Source organism: Falco punctatus, assembly GCF_963210335.1.
Source record: "Falco punctatus genome assembly, chromosome: 1".
In the NCBI taxonomy this organism is placed as follows: Eukaryota; Metazoa; Chordata; class Aves; order Falconiformes; family Falconidae; genus Falco; species Falco punctatus.
Genome location: NC_137580.1, coordinates 60576636 through 60599721, shown reverse-complemented (window position 1 = coordinate 60599721; position 23086 = coordinate 60576636). Strand labels below are relative to the sequence as shown.

The 23086-nt window shown below is 36.9% G+C and overlaps 1 protein-coding gene across 2 annotated transcripts in view; it reads right to left on the bottom strand.

The window, feature by feature from the left end:
* TUSC3 (tumor suppressor candidate 3) overlaps nucleotides 1–23086 on the bottom strand; it is a 161958-nt gene that overhangs the window by 114843 nt on the left and 24029 nt on the right. The window contains exon 1 of one of the 2 annotated variants that reach the window (XM_080373910.1): nucleotides 22630–23085. The exons of the other annotated variant lie outside the window; for it this stretch is intronic. Within the exon in view, the coding sequence (XP_080230036.1) occupies nucleotides 22630–22806 (177 nt within the window). The 5' untranslated portion in view covers nucleotides 22807–23085. Of the gene's footprint in view, nucleotides 1–22629; nucleotide 23086 lie in introns of those variants that run through there. 2 annotated transcript variants of the gene reach the window in all.

The window sequence follows — 23086 nt, the reverse complement described above, 5'->3', positions numbered from 1 at the left end:
AGCTGAGATAGTCACAAAAACTGAGAAGAACTAAATGGCAAGAAGCAATCCAGACAAAAAAACAACCACCAGCTGGGATACAGGAAGGAAATAAGCAGACTTTTTGGCTAAGTAGAATATGAATGTAGTCACAGGAAGACACAAGTAACTCTTTCTGTGATGACTTGAGACTGCAGATGGTGACTCCACATTTTATAAAAACTCAGAAGGTTTGGAAAACAAGTTATACTTTGAAAAAAGAAAACCAGAGAAAAAAGACAATGGAAAATTGTACTAGAAGAGCTGAAAGTTATTTCTAGAAATGTCAAAAATCTGCAAAACCACTATCAGATGAAAAAATAAGGTTGTAAGAAACTGACCTGCTGTTACGCTTTTCCTTTATTTACAGGTTTTATATACAAATATCGAAGGACAACATGGATATTAAACTTCTCCCCAAGGGAATTACACAGAAAGGGATAACAAGAATAAAAGGAAGATAGCCAACAAAAACTGTCCAAATAATGAAAAGATAAAATACTTTTCTGATCTGAAGTCACTTAAAGCCAACGCAACAAGCTACAGCTATTACAGAATAACTGCATTCCCTACCATAAATTTAGGAAAGAATTCATTCTGAGCACATAGGGGAATTTCAAGAAGTCATAGGTCAGAATGACTACTATATATATATATGAAGAAGAGTATCTGCTGAGATGGCAAATTTATTTAAAAGATCTAAATATTACCCAGAGGATGAACTAACCTGAACTTGGAAATGCCATTCTGTATCATAGAAACATATCTAAGATGCACTCATTACATACCTCCAGTTCCACTTAAGTTACTTTAGTTACCACAGGAGTAACCTACTGATCAGACTGTTCCTCAGTTTGTTTATTAAGAATGTGCATGCAATAATTGAGACAATGCAAGGATGTGTAGCGGGTAAGAGAAAATCAGAGCAAAAATACTCCAACACACACACTCATTTTATCCAGGCCTCCTTGGGAACCCTCACTAAAAAACGTTGCTTTTCACTGTGTGTCTGTATCATACCACTGCAAATAAGGCACACCTCTCCCTATCAAACACCAGTGTTATGTGGGTAACCATTAGGCCATTTCTCTCTGGATGACACAGACATACTACTGAGCGCTGTTCTCAGTGGTCTGAATTTCCCCTTTCTACATAGTAACTAAAAAATATACAAGAACTCTTTTTCAAAAATTAAACCAAGAGAAAAGGGTTAAGAAACTAAAACATTCACACATTTTTAACAGGAGAAAAGGATGACTAGAGAGACTAAAGCAAGGAAAAGACAAGGATATACCTGGAGTGCAAAAGAAGCCAACCTGAAATATGAGGGAGGTGGTAACTGGTTAATTTCCATTTCATATATACCTTGTAAAAGACTTATTTTGTGGAAAATACTAAGTATAACTTAGCTGACTGAGCCAAATATGGCAGACACTCTAGGAGACACCAAGCTGGGGAGGCCATAAAGAATTTTTCTTTTAATTTAGATAGTTGTTCTCAGAAGTCTAAAACTGAAGCACAGGATTAATTTTCCTTGAAAACAGGATTATTTACATAAACCAGTAAGAGCATACTAGTTTTTTCAGCTGTTATTGAAAGAACATTATACTAGATCGTTCCAGGTAGGTATATGTCTACTGCACACAACTAAGATATATACTATTCTCATACACCCAAAAACTAATACCTCTTTGTGCTACAGCATTTGGTAAGTTTAGGCTAAATTGTTTCAAGTATTTTTAACGTGGTACAGCGTACCTTTCATGTGACAACACATGCATTCCAGCAGTACAAAAACATCTTGACCACAGTCACAGGAACTACAGAAAGGCTAACAGAGATAGCTCCAGTGGAACCATATGGATTATTTCTAACAGGTCAGATTCAGCCTGCAAAACAGTATGTTTAACTATGTCGATACCACCAAAAGACCATTTCAGCAGCTAGTAACCTTAATGTAAAAGTGATGCTGCTTTTCCCTGAGAAAATGCTAAGAATAAAAGGTAGCCTGCATAGCTGTATGATGCTTTAGGTCTGTTCGCACAGCACAATTTTTGACAACTTTAATGGTTTCTACATATTTACTGTCACCAAAATGAACAGAGTATTCGAGATGATGATCTGGACCAACCCATTTATTTTTTGATGCATGAATTTAGAGAATTAATAAGTAGCTCTTTGGAAAACATAATACATAGTGTCCTGTTAATAACAAACAGCTAAAGCTATATGTATTGTCATTAGTTTTACAATACACAATTTCCAGTAGAAATTGCTTATAACTTCATGAAAAATTTGACTTCAAAAGTTTCCTACAAGAGGTCAGAAGTGATCTGCTAATGCAATTTGTGGCTCCACAATTTTTAAAGAATTAGAAGCCTTTACCTAAATTATCAAATTGTATAATTTTTACAAATTGTTGATTTTAAGTTTTGCATTGTAATTTTATAGCCCTTATACTGCTGCAGCAACAATTTACACATCTTCCCATCAGTCTGTAAGCATGCAAGACTGAACACTTTAAATACATTTTTCAGGGTTAAATATACATAGCCCATGCACCCAAACAGCTGAACCTGAAAGAAATAACTCTCTAACCTTGGCGCACACGCTACATGTAAAGGGTCTTTTAAAACAATGGTCATATTCTTATGGACAAAGAAATTCAGAGGAGGAATTATTTCCACTGTAGTTGGGTGTAATCTGGCTACCCGCCCCTCAGCAAGGGCACCTCCAAGACACAGACACAGTTGCTCAGCATGTGGAGTTTTACCAGGGAAAGAGGCAAACCCACAACCAGGACTGCACAGTAGTAAGTTAAATAATATGCATCTGGCATGTATCAAAAACTCCAAATGGAAACGCAGAGGAAAAAGAAGCAACAGCAGCCCTTGACCTCAGAAATAAACACTGAGATATTTGGAAAATTTTTCCACCTTATTTTGGAATCAGTTTGCTGAAATTCTCAGCCAACTCAATAGAGCTATGAATACTAAAACATTTACAAAAGGAAATTTGAAACAGTCTAGCATGTAACTTCTAACAAAATAAACTCAAAGGTGCACTTTTGTTTAAGAGGGTATACATTGAGCATACATCTGAGAATCTTTTTGTGCAATATTAACTCATAGCTATCCACCCTCCAACAGTAGTTTTTGAGACAGAACTGTAATAGATGCATTCCCAAAAATATGCATCTGTGAAGCACAGAAACCTTCTCTGTCTGTGACACAGCTTACAGGTCAGAATGACTTTTTGCTATTGCTTATGACTGTTTATGTGACTACCTTATAACTTCTGGAGGCATGCTATATACAGCAGTTATTTTTACTGACACAAGACTTGACATCTATCCCAAACTTGAAAATAATGGAAAGAAAGAAAAATATAGGCAATATGGACTGGAAGAGAGCCCACATATCTTTCTGTTCATCTGATTTATGCTCATAAAGATCTGTGCAAATGTAACACCCTCTTGTGAACATAAAGACACAAAAACCTACTGCTATTCATTTAAATAAAAATTCAGTACTGGCATGTAGCAGTATTTCTAACTGATGAAGAATTTCATAAAAATCTACACCTGCAGGCGAGTTAGATAAAAGTTATTCCTGGCATTACATCAAACTTTTCAAACATGCTGAGACACACTAATTGTAATATTTGTATTTTATACCATGAATTATAATAACAGTAGTATTAACCTTTACTTGAGAAATTAATTACGTTACAGGAAAATAAACTCATGTAATTAGAAAATATGATGCCACTGACCAAGTGGAAGTGAGTTTGGCTGTTACTATATCTTCACTTTCTAAAACCTCTAGAAATGAGGTACACCCTGCAGCAACAGCTGATGTAAATGCCTGCCTTATACAAGGGCAAACATGGTATACTTTCCATCAATACTGCCATGTAACAAAGGGGAAAATGTACCTTATGTTGACAATGGACATTTATGCATATGGGACAGCTGCCATTTTGGATATCACTCAAATCCACAATTAAAAGCTCAACCCTTACCACTTTTTGATAATCAGATGGTTCTAATCTTGAAATCAGATCTATCTACATCTGTAAATTGTGTTAAAAGCATCAACCAATGAACTGTTCCCCAAATCATGTGACAAAAATAAAAAAATCATGTTCTTTTATCTTGCAGTGATTGAATACTACAACATCAAATCATAGTTCTAACTCCATAACTGAGAAGTCTTGAATGTCTTGTCAGTATGGATACCCTGGATCAAAAAACCTCCTGTGTTAGAGGCTACTGAGCAACACAAGTTGTAACTAGCCACTTCTACATAGCCCAGTCTCCAGAGGAAGTTAAACATTTCTATGAAGTTACATTTTTCCCTTTATTTTTATCTTTGCTATCAACAAGAGAATATTGAAATTCAGGAAGCTTAGATTCTATTCCTAGCTCTGAGGAATAATAATGTTTAGAAAGGAGGTAGTAAATTAGTTTGGTCACTTTGAAAGGCAGAATGAGATAATGGGCAAGATTTGGACAGCCAATCGGTTTTCAGTCCCACAACAGCATTTATTCATTTTTTTAATTCAGAAAATATAGTGCTTCCTACTTTTCAAGCATCATTTTAATTTTCTTGTTCACATCTCTGGCAGTGGCCCCCTAGACAAGACAGATAGTTGGTAGAAATAGAATTATTTTCCTCCTTTTTCATCCATACACTTATAAGGAAGATAACCATATTTGACCCATGGCAGATATGTAGTCAAAATCCAACGGGCTTATCTTGGTACATGAACTCTCCATTATGGCAAAAAAAAACCCCTGTAGTCTACTTCACATAATTGAACTGGCTAATCAAAAATTATATACTATGTAGCTGTCCTGGTTTTGGCTGTGACACGAGTTCATCTTCTCAGTAGCTAGTTCAGTACTGTTTTTTGGATTTGGTGTGAGAACAATGTTGGTAACTGATAACATCAGTTGCTAGATATATCTAGTTGTTGCTAGATAACGCTTATTAAAAGACAAGGACTTTTCAATTTCTCATACCCTACCAGAAAGAAGGCTGGAGGGGCATGAGAAATTGGGACACAGCCAGGGCAGCTGACCTGACCTAGCCAAAGGGATATTCCATACTAAAGAACATCAGAACTGGGGGAGATGGCTGGAGTCTGCCAATTGCTGCTGGGGGATTGGCTCAGCCTTGGTCAGCAGGTGGTGAGCAACTGTATTGTGAATCTCTTGGGTGTTTTGCCTCCTTCCCTCTGGATGTTATTCCTCTCCCCTTCTCCCTCCTTTTCATTACAAGTTTTATTACCATTATCATTAGTTTTATTTTACTTTATTTCAATTATTAAATTGTTCTTATATCAATGCTCAAGTTTCACCTTTCTCCCAGTTCTGCTCCACACCCTTCGAGGCTGGGGGGAGTGAGCGAGTGGCTGTGTGGTACTTCATTGGTGGCTGGGGTTAAACCACGACGGTAGTCCAGATTCTAGTATGCTACATGTAAACTATGTTATAAAAGACAATGAGCACTATGGCTAGAGTTGGGTAGAAACAGCAAATAAGCATCCCTGCATCAATCTTCTCAAGACTGTATGAAAGATTCTGATACCGTTAAAGTTTACATTCAGCACATTATTTTTTCCACTTCAAACAGATAAGCAGGAAAAAAAAAAACCTCCACCCCAAACACATGTGTCAAAACTGAACTCCAACAAAGTCATAAATGATATGCAAGCAAGATCTGACTCAAAAGTTTTGTTTAATCATCCTGTACCTTCAGTTTTAAATGCATTAAATTTACATTAAATCCATACAAAAGATGATCTTAAAAGGCATGTGGGGGAAAGTGTGTAATTATAACGTGTTGTTGGCTTGCTGAACATGCACAGTGAAGAGTTTGAAGTGGTGTGCTGGAAAAAAGCTCAGGACCAGATAGTCTCCTCTAGTATTTGTTCACAGTGATTCCATATCCATTCAAGAGCAGCAAGGGTAAATGAGAGAAATTCACTTTAATAGAACTGTTGCCAAAAAAAGGCCTTTCCAAAAAGGGCTGCAACTCTTTTACTGAGCTCTTATTTTCTCTTACCTTTTTTCATGAAGGTTATCTACATCAATTGAACCCAGGTCTTTGTTTTAGTAATGTGAAGACTACAATCTTCATTAAAAAGGAAAGAAAGAGGACATAATACTTCTCATTCATCCTCCTCTATTAAAAGAGCTGCAGAATATTACTAAAGGAATCTACACTACCAGCAGGTCCTTGCCATCCTGGAAACTGGTTTTAAAGTTCTTATCTTCCTTCAATTTATTAGTTCACTTTTCTTCACAACCCAAGTGGTATACAGAAGTGATGAAAGAAATCACTTATTCTTTGGACTGCTGTTTTAAGTATTTTGAAGCAACTGTTATTACACTATGTATGTAATATTACACATTCACTCATAAACCAGCCCTCCGTCTGGATGGATTCTTGTTCTTATATTTCCTTAAAAGGTAATTTTTAACACTGCACAACAAAAGTCATTGATAAAAGTGCCAGAAATTATAAGGAGAAAAAAAAAACCAAAATAAACTAGACCTTCAGGCTTTTCTTTTTAAATATGTTACTATTAAAAAAAAAAAAAAAAAAAATCACAGATAGTGCTTCAGAAGACCTAAGGGGAATTTGGTTTTGTTTGACCATGTGCACCCCAGTATATTTAGTGGATTTTTATTGTACATTCAATGTCCATTGCTTTCATGAAATTTCATAACATATATAAAATGTCATATTACAGATTGACAAAACCTGTCATGCACACTTCCAGCACTTTTTTTTTTCAAAATTAACTAAATTTGACACTTATTGCATGACACTAAGAAAGGCATTAAAATATCAAAATCATTCACATTAGACAGCTGACATGGCCAAAAGGTGGGCTTTTCAAGTAGATATTTTTTTTCTTTTCTAAACTGAAGGCTTCTAAAGCTTCTGAGCTTACAGAAGAATTACACAGCCACAAAGCAAATATTAAAAAAACTGTTACTTTTTCCAAAAAGAATTTGTGCTGAAAACAAAAAAACATCAGTTTATCTGTTTAACACATCCTTTTTTTGACTATTAAAAGGAAAAAGCAGGAACAAAGGGAAGTACCAAACTTTCAATTTTATAAAATGGACAAGTAACAAAAGAAGTCTGGGCAGAGTTATGGAGAAAGCCAATTACAACATCTAACAATTGAATTCAAATAACTCTCCAGATGATGCTTTAACATTAGGGGCAGTCTTAACAATGACTCTTGAGTAGAGAAGGTAAGATACCAAATTTCCTTCTTTTACAAGGGTATTAGAAAGTAGTACCTTGTTTCATTACTTCACTTGAAATTAGCAAAAGCTCACTCTGGTTTCAAGGTCAAACTGTTCCCACAATGAAGAAATTAATTGTGAACCTTCATTTTTTCCCTCCAAATATCTGTCAACCTGCCTTTCTGAACAGATTTGCATTTTAAGGGCATTAACAATATCTATCAAAGATAGTCACAAATATCTACAGCACTTTACATGAGTAACAATAGCAACATGATCTAGTCAACTTAATGGACAGCCTACTATAAAACAAGAAAAAAAGGTTCCAGAGCAGAGGATTTCTCTGCATGACTTGCCCCCCCCCACCCCCCCCCCAAAAAAAAAAAAAAAAAAAAAAAAAAAAAATCACTCTTTTCTTCTGTTATAAATGAGAAATTGTAATACAGAAGGATTCAGAAAACACAACTACCTAGTCATAAAAGATTGGATGCAAGTTCAGGCTGTTGATTATGCCTCCTTTTATCATATGTAAAGCAATCCTCTTCCTTATTTTTTCTTTTGGTAAAACATTTCACTAAAAAGATTCCACAAGCAAATAAAACAAAGTTAGAAATACTAAGCAATAAAGAAAGTTTTGAAAGCATCAAAATTAATTAAGCTTAAGCTTCACATTTTAAAATTAGGCAATTTGTATATTGTACCCACTATCCCTGTATTAATGTATGTTTCGGAGTAGTATGCCTCCTAATATTTTTTTTAACTTCTTTTGATCATGACTCATTCATCGTAAGAAAAATCATCTATACTCACATTATTTCACTGTCATTTTATTACTAATAGTTACTCATACATTCTTCACCATCTCTGACATTTTATCTCCATCGTTTTATTGTATTATTCCATACTTTTATTGGTCACTTTATGGTCAGAGTTTCCTAGAAATTTCTGTTTCTTGGGAGGAAAAAGCCAGACAAAATTACAACAGAACCAGTAAGTTTAGCATTCTTCTTCTCTGCAACTAGTACTTCAATGTTTTCAAAAAGTTAAACCTTTTACAAATCTTTCCTTTTTCCTCTGTCAGCCACCCAGATTAAGTTGTTGCATACTTGGAATTATCCCTACTTTAAGGGACAGAATTATTACACAGTTCTTTGAACAGGAGATTCTCTCATTGGAATACTACCTTCCCTGGTAAGTATGAGACAAAGGACAAGCATGGTGCTAAATTCATGAATGGATTCTGTGGTTCAATGAGAGGTAGACAATCTCTAGTGACAGAAGAAGCCCTTAATCCTTTTAACATAAAATAATTACTTTGTAGTTTCAGATCTACTTCTGAGTACTTTAAGGAAAGACTGTTCATAGATACCAGCATATGATTTTGATCTAAGTAAAAAAAAAGTGCAATTAATATGATTAAAGCAGAAGTTCATTGTTGAATGTTAAATCAACACCAAGTGGTCAGGAAGCTTTAATGCAAAACCTAATGGTTTAAATGTGGTAAGAAACTGCTGCTTAAACACCCATACTCAGCATTAATTACTGTGACGAATATTAAAAATTCAAGTCCCTCATAGTGGATAACTCAATAACTCACACTGAGGAAACTGGAAGTGGAATGAATGTCTACATTAGAAAAATAAACTTTTGTTGTGTTTACCAAAATAACATTGCATTCTTTTAAAAACATGGACATATCATGAAGTCTTATTTTTACCTTCTGAAATTAACTTCCATTTGATAAATCTGAAATCAAATTTCTAACATTTTATGCATCTTTTATTCTTAGAAAAAGTGACTATAGATCTAATAACAAAAAACAGCTGAAAGCTGGAAGTATCTCTTAGCTAATTTTTAAAGCACACTCCCTTAACTCTTTGTAGACTCAACATTCACTGTAAAGGCCTGAGTGAAAACCTGTTTGTTTCCTGCAGAACATTTTTACCATCAAAACAGTTCATTAAATTCAGGAAAAGTTCCATCTTCACTTCTTAGGAGGAGTACAGGCTTCAAATTATTTCAGAAGACAAAGCTGCTGCATCAGCTAATGAACTTGTAATTTTCTCCCTCACAGCCAAGCAAGCACAAGTTCTGCATGACAGCACAATGCATTCATTGCTCGAAAAACTGATGTTGCTATAACTGACCAGCTTCAGCTAGATTTTTGAATCACTTAAGATACATGCCAATAGACTAATACACTAACACAGCTGTAATTTTACCTCTTGAACGCAGTGGGACAAGAAAAAAAAAATAAGTTCTACTTTCTATGAAACTACATGTTATCTGAATATGCAATATATACTTGGACTTAGGATCTCTCCAACATAGCTCACTTGAGGGTCTTGTAAAATGAGCATGCCTAAGGCATGAGCATATTTATCCTCAATTTATGAAGAGGCTGAGGATGGAAATATCATTCAGTTCTCACACAGACGGAACCATTTCCATTAGTATCACTACTGATGGCACTATAAGGTTGCTAAACCACTAATAACTATCTCAACTAAAAGTCTAGAGTGGAATGATTTCAGATCTCATTGTTTCCTGGTGTAGCCCACTTACTAATATATTTTGTTAAGTATAAACCAGTTTGCACTAAAAGAAACTTATCAGCTTTAGTGCCTCTCCCCCATCTAGCACTCCATTAAACCCAAATCAAATATGGGGACATCTGACCACCTATAAACTAAATCAAACACCACTACAACCTTGTGCTATGCTCTTTTTTGCCTGTTCTCTGTAGATGTCACATGGTACTTAGCTTAACTAAGCCACACAGAAGCAGTTAAATAAGGAATTTGGATCTAGAGCAAACAGGAACTGAGACTACAGTCAGCAATTCCAGATTTGCTTCTTAATTCCAGAACAAGCTTCTCCCGCCTGCCACCAGCTACTTACAACCCAGATTTTGTGTAATCTCCCCCTCCTCCACATTTTTGTAACATAAAAACAGCCTAGAACAGCAAAAGCAAAATGCCGACTTGAGTACATTTATGCTCCCAGCAGTCTCCATTACTTTTAAATATTCAAGGGCTGGCACTTCAGAGCACTGGGCATAATGCACTCTACGCTTACTTCCTTCAGCCACCTGCACTGACAAAGGCAGTTACAAATGAGAAGGTGATAGCAGCTTAAATAGAGAAAAGCGAGTGTAGAGAGGTTATCCTGAAAACCCATCTCCACTTAAAAGTAACCTTGATTTCTTTCATTGCCCTCTGTGTGTTCCCCAACTTAGAGGTTTGGCAGGCTGCACTCAGTCCAGATGGCGGACAAGTAAACCTACTTGAACAGATTGTATTACAATATTTTACACTAAACAGTTATTGGATTAAACATATAAATAGCTGTGGGAACCCAGGACTTCCCTCTTTAAAATGATCATTCAGCTAGAAAATTATCTTCCTTTGCCTCTTGTCGCTCCTCTGTGGCCCAGTGAATCCCCCAACCTTCTCTGAAGCTCTGTGCCTGTGCAAGAGGACAGCTTGACTAGGTCGATACCAGGGAGCAGTGCAATACAAACAAACAGGCCTGCCAAACAAAACAGCTACTGCTGAAACCTTGATACCCACGCCCTACAGGACTTTGCTTCAAACTAATTCTAAACTAGTTCCAAGGACTTAATGTAGATTAGCAATTGGAGTGCATTACCTGCATTTCTGGAGTGCATGCTTCAGTTTAATTTCAGTAATAGAATCCAGCTCACACAAGAGACCATTTCAGAGGGCAAGCAAAGCATTGCAGGGGGAAAACAACCAATACACTTCAGAGCAGGAGCTCACTTTTTGAATTAAAGTAATAATGCAGACCACCTTAACAGGATCCAAGCACCCAGAGGAGCAGACAGACACGTGCCTAGGGTACTTTAAGTGAAACAGGATATCATTTCCCATAAATCATATGAATACCAACTGCTCCCACTATGTCAGTTTTCCAGACATGCTCTAATCACAACGCCACTGTATAAAAGGTTGAGACGTCAAATTTCATTGACAAATTAAATCCTATTGTGAATGTCACAAGTTCACAGCACACGATGGCTTAAGAATGCCTAGTTTCATTCACAGGATGGGCTAGAACACAAGATGCTAAATTAGATGAGGATTATCCTTCCATATGTACAAAAGCAGAACTTCAAGTGCCTATTACTTTTAAAGAAACTGAATAAAAGTTAGCAGCCTCCAGAACCAATATGCAATTACATGAGACCGTTTCAGATGAAAACTGCTCTGAAAGCTACATTCTCCATGAGGTCTAGTTAGAGCACTTTGATCTTTTACAGAACCTAGGTTTAGAGTTACAGGAAGAGAAAAACTTGCACCTGTCAATGCCAAGGTAAATGTTATTTCATATAGACCAAGGTAAACCTGTGTGTGTCTGTACGCCTGTGTGTGCACGCATGCTATTTCATATAGACCAGGGCAAACCTCTGTGTGTGTGTGTGTAAAAATATCTGTACTGACTGATTTATCCAGCTTAGAGGAAACAAATAGAAAAATGAGAAAGCCTGCCATGCATTTTAAGTGGAAAATTATTAGCAATGCCCCAAAACATAAAGCATAAGAGAACTGAAAAATAATTACAATATCTGGAGCCTGTCCAGCGGATATTAATAATGCTTCATCTTAGCTTCTAAACAAACAGCCCACTGAAGAAGGTAGTGCAGTACTATCAATAAACAGAGGTTTGAAGAAAAGTTATAAAGATAGTCAAGAGCTTCTATCCACACCTAGCTCAGAAGAGAAAGTGTCTCACAACAGAAGCAAAATATTTACATAGTAACTTCAATATTAATGCACCATTCCTGTTAATTTCTGCCTTACCCACTCAAAACACTGTCACATTGTCAATAACTGAATCCATCTATTGTGGACAAGAAAAAGGCATAACAGTCCTACATCTTGAATTTGGATTAAGCTTCCTAAGACTGATGTCTTCCTTGAAATTCCAATGAAATTCTGGCCATTCACTTTCTACTTCAGTTAGAAGCTTGGTAGAAATCAGGCATAGAATTGGATGATGAAAAAGCTTCCAATTAAATGCACTGAAGCTGAGCAATCATATGGTTACCAAGCGTACCAACCACAACCTAAATATTTCTAACTGTGATGCAAAAATAATATATAATTCAGACAACTTAGCACTACCAGTTTCTATCCTCTAACAGATTTCTAAAGATTTAAGGACTCTTACTTTGAACAGATTTGCTCATTGAACTTGGCTTCTCTTAAATCTTAATAGCTAAACCTCATAAACATTTTTACTGTTTTTTAAAGCAAGGTCATTTCACATTTCCTTAAAGAAAGAATACTGTTAGAATGATTTCCTGAATGAAATAAACAAATATTGCCATCTGCATGTGATAACAATTACTGTTGAACTGTAATAAAAGGACACATCTAAATAGCATGACCAAATATTCCTGCTGGACCAAAACAATATTTGTTTGGATGATCAAAACTTGTCTTTTTAGAAACATGTGTATCTTATTGTGTGCTTTTAATATCTTTACATGCAATTTGTGTGGCATCATATGTCACAGGCATTTTGCTTCAAATTCAGATCAACTGCTTATAGAAAAAAATAAGTTGATCAGATTCAACACTCCTACCTGATCAGCCACCCATTGAGTAAGTCACATTTCAGCATGAGATAGATTAGAAGAATTTAGGACTTGCTGAGAGAACATACAGGAGAAGTCTGGCTACTAATGAAATTATATGTGTCATTAACAGCAATTCCATTTAAGGCATATGGCTGGTAGATGAAAATCTTATCAGCTTCACTCATCTCCTACTAAAGACTGATCCACTTCAAACTGATTTTTGCAATACTCAACTGCTAGATTCATAGATAGGCTGCAAGCCTTCTTACAGTATAATGGCAACATAAATGGTTGATGAAAATCCATTTTTTGGAAATGAGGTCAGAAAGGTACAAGCATAAGAGCAAATAAACAGTTTCACTTCTTCATACTTCTACAGTAAAGCACTGCATTTAGTGTCATATCAACCTATTTATATATCCCATTAATTGTTATTGTAGTATAAAAAAAATCTTATAGGACTATCTCAAAAATGTAAGGCAAGGTAGCATCTCAAAGAGACTATATAGAAAAAACTAGAATAAACAAAAAAACCTGGCAATTCATACCCCTCCTCTTATTTTCAAGACAGCTTTTAATAGTTGTTTTCCCTTACATACTTTTTCTCTCATCCAGCCCAAGAATAATAATTTTAAAAAATCCAGCAGCAAGTTGCATTTGTTTGCCAAAACACACTGGTCAGGGAAACACCTGACGGGATTTCCATTTAAGTCACCAGGATGTGTAACATTACACTGGACATGAGGTTTGCATGTTTAACTTGTTTTTCGCTGGCTAGATTCATAGATGGAAGGCAATCAAGTTAATTAACCACAGGCATCTGCAACATGTATAATTCTACTTCATATCCAACTACCAAGTTGCATAGCCCACACGTATAAAAAATACTCACACAGCAGCAAAGGAGGAAGAAGAATTCTCAGTGTTGTCTAGGCCTCTGAACATGCCCTACACTTATACATACCAGACTTTGCAGTGAGATCAAGTTATGGTCCCACTAAAGAGATTGATAAAGTAGGTAGCAAGTGTATTAATCCCTCTGGGCATCTGATTTTAAGCACAATCTGAAAATACCTAATTCATACCCAAAACCATTTCAGTAAAAGGCATCACAGAGGATTTACTTTAAAAGCATGCTTGAAAACAAAACCCACTTATGTCTGTGTAAATTTGTGCACTGTTCTAAATTTTAGTGTTTGACCAAGTAAGGAGAAGTGGATTCAATATGATCTTCACCAACATGGAAGTATTTAAGTCCTGCATCTCAGGAGAAACCCCTGAAATCATATCCTGTAAACCACGATCAATAGGCATGCTTGCACCATCTTACAGAACAGAACAGAAACCAGAGTACATACCACCTTCACTATAAATACATCACCATGTGGACAGAAAAGAAAAAAAAAAAGAAAGCAATACTCTGAGTGATCACATTCTTATTTTGCTTTTTTGTTTTATTATGTTTAAGGACCACATACATAATCCTTGTTGAAGAATTAGTATGCAGTCATCACCACCATCCCCTGCTCCTGTAGCTGAAGTCTGCACAATACTTTACCAGGACATCATCTATGTTAGCAAATCATACCAAATCCTGGACAGCAGACTTACAGATCTGACTTCAGCACCCAAACTCTAGGGAAGGGCAAGCTTTCAGAAACATTCTTTTGTATTTCTTATTCCCTAGTTCAAGATCACTGACTGTGCAGAGCACTGGTACTGCCACTTATGATGAGGTGCCCTCAGGCTTCTATAGTAAGTTGCTCTACGATTGCATCACCTACTTGTAAGTTGAATTCCTGTCTTTGGACAAACACCTAAACATATGCTGGTACAGCTAATCTATCCCTTCACTGTAGCCCCAACCCTGCAACTTCCAGGGTATCTAGAAAAGCATTACCTCTATCAATCAAAACAAATTTATACTTGTACTCAAATACCTTCTTTATACTGTTAGATAACCTTAAAATACAAAAGTAGAGAAAGGAGCTGTATTTCAAAGCATCCTGTCTGCTCAGTTTTACCATCCCCCACATTAATCTCCCTTGAAGAATCTGAGTCTCTAGTTAAGTCTTTTATAGAAAGATGCAGATTCACATTAAAATACTTTAATAGGATTTTTAAAAAAGTATTGTTTCATATTTTTCGTATATCAGTACCCCAGTAAATTTAGTAATTATGGATTAAATGCAATTTAGATATTCTAGTTTACGATCAAAAGTAGAGGAGGGTCATATGGAGTTGATGATAAAACATATTATTTTCTTTTTCTTATTTAAGTAGTAATTTGAACAACTGAAGTGAATAAAACCAAAGCAGCTACAACTACTAAGAAAAGTTTAAGCAGCGCCAACCAAAAATTTACCTCTCATACTTTATTGCTAAAAACCCCGTATTGTTCAGCATAGTGCAGAAAAAACACTGCAATATAAATATAACAATTTTTCTAAACAATCACACTCTTGGAGGGCAGTGCGGTTTAGAGGTAAAGGCTTAACTTTAGATTTAGAATGCACCTCTGCCACTGACAAGGTCTAAGAAACAAAATACATGAAAAAGTTTGAACGTGTAACCAGCAGGACCTGATAACATGCAGTGTCAAGGGAATTAGGTAACTAAGTAGCTGAACAACTGTCAATTATTTTCATGAGTCATGAAAAACAGGCTAAGTATCAATGGATCATAAAATAATGAAGTTTACAAAAACGTTTAGTAGAAGTTATAGTAAAAAAATGCTAATATGTAAGGTTTTTATTTTATGTTACCTACACTTCTGCTCCACAAAAATCTCTATTGAAAAGACATTTACATGGCTCACACAAACATATGTATCAAAATCTAGAGAAGTAAAACAGAAATGTAAAACCACAGGATTCAGAACTAGATCCTGTCAATAGTTGGCCTGTGTAAGGCAACTAGATAAGGAAAATAATTGAACACGTTAATTTTGTAGAAGTATAGCAGACAGCAATAGTAATATGAGATTATTTACAAACCAGACTAAAAGCAGAGCAGAAAATAGTTCTTATCTTTCAAGCAGCAGATGCTATAGCCTATAACCTTGAGCAACTCTGAGTTCAAAATGTCATTCCACAAAGGGATTGCACAACTGTAATCACCACTTATGTTATGAACTTGATACACAAATGTTTCATGAAAAACAGCCCAACTCTGCTAAACTTAACAAACAGTATGTCTGAAATGCAAAAATAAGTGCTTTATGTTCTGAAGAAAAGAACAAGAAAGAGTAATGGAATGGCACAATTAGGCTAAGGACTGCAACGGCTTAAGAAGATGAAGAACTTGGGGTATTCCAAAATGGTATTATCAGATACAATCATCAGAAGAAAATAAAATCCTACCATCAAGTCCCATTAAGTGGGAGAAAAAGCACCCCAGAGAAACAACAGAAGTCCTGCCACGACATTAGCAATCATGAAGAAGAATGCTGTCATGAATAAGCCTGCACTGGCAAGGGTGCCAATATTTTCTACCTCCAATTTGGGGATTATTTTCTGTCATTAAAATATTGCCAGTTTATTTTAATTGTCATAAACTAAGTACTCCATTCAATGCCAGTATCAATTTGCTTATCTATCTTAGAATGTGAAGGACTTGTGATAATAGCATATAAAACCATGAGGTTTTTTCTATGAAATGCAACTTTAAGGATCACTGTAACATATCTTTCATTTTTTTTCCATGGCAATCCCTCATTATTGAAAGTTCTAATAAAAGAATCGTTACTACATTTGATATATGCTCGAAAGATTAAAGAAGATACTCTTTTTATATATATTATAGTATCTCATAGCACTAGATGAAAAGTAACTATACTTTTCAGTATAACAATACTTTCAGATTTATTAGAGCAAGAGGAAGAGGCCTAAAACAAATTCTAGGTGAAGTTCCTTTTCCAGTTCTGATCACTACCCTAGCCAATACAATGTGAGACCTTCAAAACAAAAATGGAGAGAATAAATCTGAAGATCCAGAACAACGAAAAACCCCAATGCTTTCCCACTTTGTGCTGACTAATTTTTCCAGAGCACTTAGAACTCAAGCAGATACAATCTGCATTTTCCATGCGGTTGCACAGGATGTGCTGTATAAACAGTTATAGAACAGAACTGGAGAAAAGATCAATTACGCCACTGATCTCTCTTATGACAGCAAGGATGCCAAATGGAGACACCTGGGACAGAAAAGTTTAAGTAATCCAATTACAAAAGCTGCTGTAAGTACCCTTTATTTCACTTACTGTACGCAATCACTGAAGACATCAAGGTTTTCCATACAGATTTTTTAAAATAAGAATTGCTAGTTAATTTTGTCAAGTTTCTCCAAAACTTTAGTTTATTAGGAATAAAAAAGGAAGGGATGTAGAGGTTTCTGCTGCTTGTAAAAATCAGCAGAACATAAAGAATTCTTCAACTGCTTTTTTCCCATTCATTTTAGGACAGAGTAGAGAAAAACATTTATAACTGCATTTAAAGAATTTCACATTCTCAGGCATGACTTATCACTGTTATTTCACTTCAAACCCAGGACAGCTATTTAAAAGCTTTAAGCATTGATTGAAAAAAGTTCTCGCTCTACTGCAACAGTAGCTAAAATGGCAAATTACACAAATGGATATAAACCCTGAACTTACAAAATATCTTTAAAATTACTTGAAGCCAAGTCTATACTCAGGACTGAGTTTCCCTTCACATATTCAACCTCTGACAAATCTCAATTTTTAATACATTTTTTTAAGAGAAGTTTATACTTGGTATAACGGCCATTTTCCTGCATGCTGTTTCAAAAGCAAAAACACGCAGCGCTCCACAGTCTGGAGACCAAACCCAAAATTCTAATGATCACAATATCAAAAAGGCTTTATATTCAAGTTTAACATTAAAGAGAATTTCAACAGATGAAGAAAAGAAACTTAAGTTTTGATTATCACTTTTGTTGAAATAGTATCAGTGAACTGAGAGATCAAGAATCTCTCTTATACTACATTTGCCATTGAATCTACGCTGAACAGTCTTTATTCATCATACATCTTGTTTCTTCTTTGCTTTTTCTCCACTTGCTCTACCATGTTTCTCATAATTTCTTTCTTTCATTTAAATATGCAGGCAGAACATTCATCAGAAGGAAAGAACACTACAGATCATCGAAAACAGCATCAGAAGACAGAAGAAGAAACTAAGTAATGCCTTCTCCATTTTTAACGCCTTTTCCATTTTGGAGCAAGAGACACCAAGGGCAGCAGGCTTTGCTGCACATTTTGTGGACCCTAGCTCTGAAAGGGTAAGAATTGTTACATTTCTGGTGAAACACTACCATGGATTAGACTAGGAAAGGAATTCTAAAGCAAAAGGTACCATTCTGGATGCAAGGGAAGGAAAACATAATAATCATCAGTAACCTTAAAAAAACAAGATGGGCTTAATATGTAAATGCAAAGGGAAACAAGAACACATGGTGCAGAAACATGAAGATACTGCCAATCTATCCCAGTTAATTTCACATAACACTGAAGAAAGCATGTTCAGGACTGAAGATTTTCTCAGGAAAATTACCACATTTAATACTCAAAGCCTTAGAGAAATACAGAGTCACTTCTATTTATAAGAAAAAAATTAACCCTGGAAAAACTCAAATGCTACACCTTAATGGAGAAGACCATGCATCAAAGAATCATCTGTTCTTTACAGTCATGATGAGGACAAGAAATAATAGGGGACTGAACACACAGAAATTTACGTTAGATATTTGGGAAAAAAATCTTTTTAACAATAAAACACAATAGGTTACCTAAGGAAGTTGTAAAGTCACCACCACTGAAGGCTTCTAAGGTCACATCAAACAGACATTTGTCAGGAACAATAAAAGCATGGCTGAGCTTTGGGATAAAGGATCAATTAGACCATCCTTTCAACTACCTTCTGCTATTTCTCATGGCTGCTGTAATTTCTACAGCCGGTTTGGGAAAGGGTGAGACACACAGGGAGGAAAAGATAAGGAACAGTAAAAGAGATACAAGCCTTGAAACACTTCAAAAATACTCAGGGCAAACTATGACACTACAGAAGAGTAAGATAACTACAACATTGTTATGTGTCATCAGCATCTTTTTGAGTAAATTTAAGCTCAACAAAATACTTCCGCTTGAATGAAGCTGGTATGTTGCTCTACATGGATAGCTTCCCTGTGTCAGATTTAGCCATAATGGCAAGTCTACAGAAAAATAGCTACAGTTGCATATCAGTGGTTTAAACTAAACTTCTGAATCATCCACTTGAAAGCTCAAAAATAAATTCTACCCTCGATGAGAAATGCTTTTCATATTGCAAAACCAATATTCTCCTTCTAAATGTTTCAGTCAAAAAAAATTATCTTATTTATCTATATAAATATAAATTGCCCATGTGAAGCAATTTATAATAAAAAGCTGTTGGCATATTTCAAAGTGTAATATTCTCATTCTGATTCCTTTCAATTTTTAATAGTTTTACCTACTTAGAATTTGTATAAGGTACATAAAAAACATCGAAAGGATTGGGAACACGCCTTACAAAAAAAATTCATGTATGTTAATACAACTATATTCTCTCAGACACTGTGGAAACAGTCTATTATTTTCTCCCATCATGAATATAGTTTCCAAGAGAAGAGTCCTGCTTCAGTCACTTGCTGCTATTTCTATAACCAGGAACTATTTTTTTCTCCAGCTTCAATTTATAGAAAGGTACTGCTCAGCAGCAGAATTAAAATCATAAAAGCACTCTTTCCCAGTCTACTTAGCCCTTAAGTCTGAGCCATGGGAGAAAGTTGACATTACTTTTCATCTAATTTCCAAATTGTTACATTTTATCTGTGATCATTTTAAGACAGTCCAATGTTTTCTATTTATCTCCTTAGCGTGAAGGCTGTCATGAGTGTTCACAGTACAGAAAAGTGAAGAGCAGGACTAAAGAGAAGCAATAGGAATGTTTGCATGTTTATATATTTATGTGGCCATTCTAGAAATAGTTTCCATGACACCAGATGACTAATTATCAACTAATTCAAATCCATTCCAAATAAATATTTATTTGATTTTTTATAAATCTAATCAAATTTAAGATGGACCTCAGCAATTTTCAGTAATATGCCAGAGGGGAAAGTTTCTTTAGTTATCATTAAGAATATTTCACTGTATAGGACAATGTATTTTAGAAATTTAAGAACATACATACCTTCCACTCTAAATACAGTTCTAACATAGTATTTCATAATCAACACAGAAAGTTCACCAAATGTTCTCTAGTTTCCCCATCCATCTTCCTTCCCTAACAGTAAGTCCTTCAAAAATATCTAATACATTTCTATCTTCCAGGCTCATACAACTGATCCAGACAGCTCTAATCACTCAGACTTTACACATACTTTTCTGTATAGTCAATGCTTTGAAAGAAAAAAAAAAATTGTCTTCAACAAGGATACTTTCCTTGCTTAAGCTCCAATTCCAATAAGTTCCTCTTATTTTCAACTACTTTTCAAGCACTTCAGTTTTTTCTAAAAAAGCTGATTGGGAAAAAACTTTACTTTCTCTAATTCTTTACCTCTCTTGCCAGACAATCACCCCAACAAAGACAAACACAAAGCAAGCAGGAAAGAGGAAACTGAGATGTGACTTCTTTTTATGTCACGAGATATATCTTAATCCTACTACATTAACTTCCCTCCTGCAGCGCTCACTTTGAAACAATTCATTGTATGTTCACTTTACACATTTATCTTCCATCATTTTTGCCTTTTACCACTGTACTTCTGGACAGCATTGTGAACAGGAACCTCCCATAGCACAAGATCCTGTGCTCTTTCAATTCATATAATTTTCCTCAGAACAGTTTTAAAATGTTATTTCCAAACTGTTTAGTGTAAGAAAGTTCAAGTTTTGTATTTCGTATACAGATGTTTTTATCCCATATTTATTGGGCAAACTACTACAGATTTCAACATGAGGTTAGTAGGACAAGAAAAGGAGCCAGACTTTACCTGTAACATATATAACATATTCAGAGCAAAACATGTACAAAGTACAAAACCCTGAAAACCACTAAGTTACACTTCCTTTATACTCCATTTCAAGTGAAGCAAGCACTTACAATGTTGCACTAGTTTGTGTAAACATTCAGTTATAGATACAAAGTATTTATATAAAGCCAGGGTATTGCCTGTAGGAGCAGTATTTAGACCATGGCATTAACAGAGAAAGACTAAACAGGAAAGAAAAATAGCAGTAAAAAGATGCAGAAGACTGAGAACTGTTAGTTAATTTAATCAGTTAATAACTTAAGGGGGGGGGGGGGGGGGGGGGGGGGAGAGACACACCCAACCTGAAAAACAAGTTTACAGAGGAGAAATAGTGGCTTGAACTGGCTGGTATTTGAATATCAAATAACTAGTCAAAAAATACTCATTTCAATCCTGTTGTGTACCACCTCTGCTGTAGGATTGGGAAACTTTATAGAAATTAATTATAGAGTTGCGTTTTAATTTGCCATTATTTACATGTTAGGAAAGGACTCCATCTAAAAAGAGATTATTTCAGCTACCTTGGTGGCACAGCTGGGCACTCCACATGAAAGTGTCAACAGAAGTCACAATGCCAGCACACATCACAACAAGTCAGTCAAGAGTGTCAAACGTTAGTAAGTTAAAGATTTGAAAATAAGTTAATAATAGCAGCAGAAGAGCAACACATTACCACCTACTTTTTCCAGAAAGAGGGAAAAAGACAATGCCTAGGGTGAAGGTGTTTGGTTTTTACGTTGACGCCCAAGGGATTTATCTCAACAATCAGCTTATTACTTAACCTTTTAAGACCACAAAGTCAGACCACAAAGTCAGACCACTATTTAGATAATTAAAGATTTTACATACTAACATTGGTCTTTTGGAATCACAGAATATCCTGAGCTGGAAGTAATTCATGAGGATCATCAAGTCCAACTCCTGAGCCCACACAGGGCAACCTAAAAGTGAAACCATATACCCGAGAGAGTTGTCCAACATTTCTTTGAACACCGACAGGTTTGGGGCCGTGACCACTTCCCTGAGGAGCTTGTTGCAGTGCTCGGCACCCTCTCTGCGAAGAACCTTTTCCCGATACCCAATCCAGACTTCCCTGAGACAGCTTTAAGCCAAATATTCCCTTGCGTCCTTCCACGGGACACCAAAGGAAAGACATCGGGACCTCCCTCTCTGCACCCCCTTTACTTCTTTGGCCTATAAGCCTTCGTAACCTACATAGTTCTTTAAAGAAAAACAAATTTTTCAACCATCCTTCTCTTTGAGCAGATAGTTCAAGGAGAGGATCTGTTGGCAAAATTGCTCTTTCCCTCCCCTCCACCAGCACAAAGCACAAGTCCTCTAGCAAGGTTAACTCTAGATACATGTAAAAATATAAGGAAAAAGAAATTACAGTTTGGTCAAAAGTTATCCCCTTCCCTAAACGAAGTTACAGAGGAACCGTACGAAGGCTGTGCTGGCGGGTATGGGGCCTGCCCTGGAACCGAGGGCGAGCAGAGGGGGCCGGCCCAGTAAGCTCCAGTAGCACAGGAAGGTGAAATAGACGAATATTTATACTGCACATTTCCCTGTTTAAGCAAAACAGTCAATGAAGATGGGAGCGTTGCTACGACACCTGAATGAAACCTGCTCCTTCCCCCACGCCTCCCTTAGGCAGGGGCCCCACCTGCCGCCACCGCCTCGGCGCCGTGCGGTAACTGGGCGGGTTCAGCGGCGCTCTCCCGCTGGCCGGCCGCAGGTCAGCGCCCCTCGCCCGCGGCCGGCTGCCGAGGCGCCCGCGGCCCAGCGCCTTCACTCGCTCACCGCCAGGGAGCTGACGGTCCACGGAGCGGCGGGTGCCCATCGCGCTGGGGACCGCGAACACGGCGCTACCGCCGGGGGCGGCGCTGGGTCTCGGCTGCCTCGCAGCCCCCGCCGGCAGCCGGCCATCTTCCGCGGGGCAGGGTGCGCGGCTGCCCGGCGCCCTGCGGGCGCCCCCCTGAGGGCTGGGGAGGGAGAGGAGCCGGCGGGGCAGGAGGCGGGCGGGCGGCCGCGGCCGGGGCAGCGCGGGGAGGCGGGGCGGAGGGCGGCGGGTGCGGCGCGGCGGGGCAGCCCCAGCCGCTCGGCCGGGCGCGACGGCGAAA